Genomic DNA, 616 nt, shown 5'->3' with positions numbered 1-616 from the left:
GGGACGGCGGCGTCCCCTCGCCGCAGGGCAAGCGCAGCAAGCGCAGCCCCGTCCCGCAGTCCTTCGAGGATGCCCACACGCAGCGGGTCATCGCCAACGTGCGGGAGCGCCAGCGGACCCAGTCGCTCAACGACGCCTTCGCCGAGCTGCGCAAGATCATCCCCACGCTGCCCTCCGACAAGCTCAGCAAGATCCAGACCCTCAAGCTGGCCGCCCGCTACATAGACTTCTTGTACCAGGTCCTGCAGAGCGATGAGCTGGACCACAAGATCGCCAGCTGCAACTACCTGGCCCACGAGAGGCTCAGCTACGCCTTCTCCGTCTGGAGGATGGAAGGGGCTTGGTCCATGTCGGCGTCGCACTGAGCCGGGGTACGTATGGCCCCCTCCTGCATCCTCTGAGTATCCTCCCTGGCTCCGTCATCCTGGGGGGGGAAAACGCGCAATGGGTGCCCCCTCTTCATGCTCCATGTGTGGATGATTTGCTTTAATGAACCCCAAGTGCTGGAGGAGGAGGTGGTGATTCCCAACCTCACCGGGGCCATCGTGCAGAGCCCTAAAGCCCAGATCTGATTTAGTGGGGTCTGGTTTCAAATAAGGACTTAAAAAACCCTGAT

At 61.5% G+C, this 616-nt stretch overlaps 1 protein-coding gene across 1 annotated transcript in view; it reads left to right on the top strand.

The window, feature by feature from the left end:
- Positions 1-365, top strand: part of LOC104547132 (twist-related protein 2-like) — a 494-nt gene extending 129 nt beyond the window's left edge. The window contains exon 2 of the mRNA XM_010192712.1: positions 3-365. Within this exon, the coding sequence (XP_010191014.1) occupies positions 3-365 (363 nt within the window). The remainder of the gene's footprint in view (positions 1-2) is intronic.
- Positions 366-616: the final 251 nt, after the last annotated feature.

Source organism: Mesitornis unicolor, unplaced genomic scaffold (genome assembly GCF_000695765.1).
Source record: "Mesitornis unicolor isolate BGI_N332 unplaced genomic scaffold, ASM69576v1 scaffold1919, whole genome shotgun sequence".
Taxonomy (NCBI): Eukaryota; Metazoa; Chordata; class Aves; order Mesitornithiformes; family Mesitornithidae; genus Mesitornis; species Mesitornis unicolor.
This window is presented reverse-complemented; position numbering and strand designations above follow the sequence as displayed.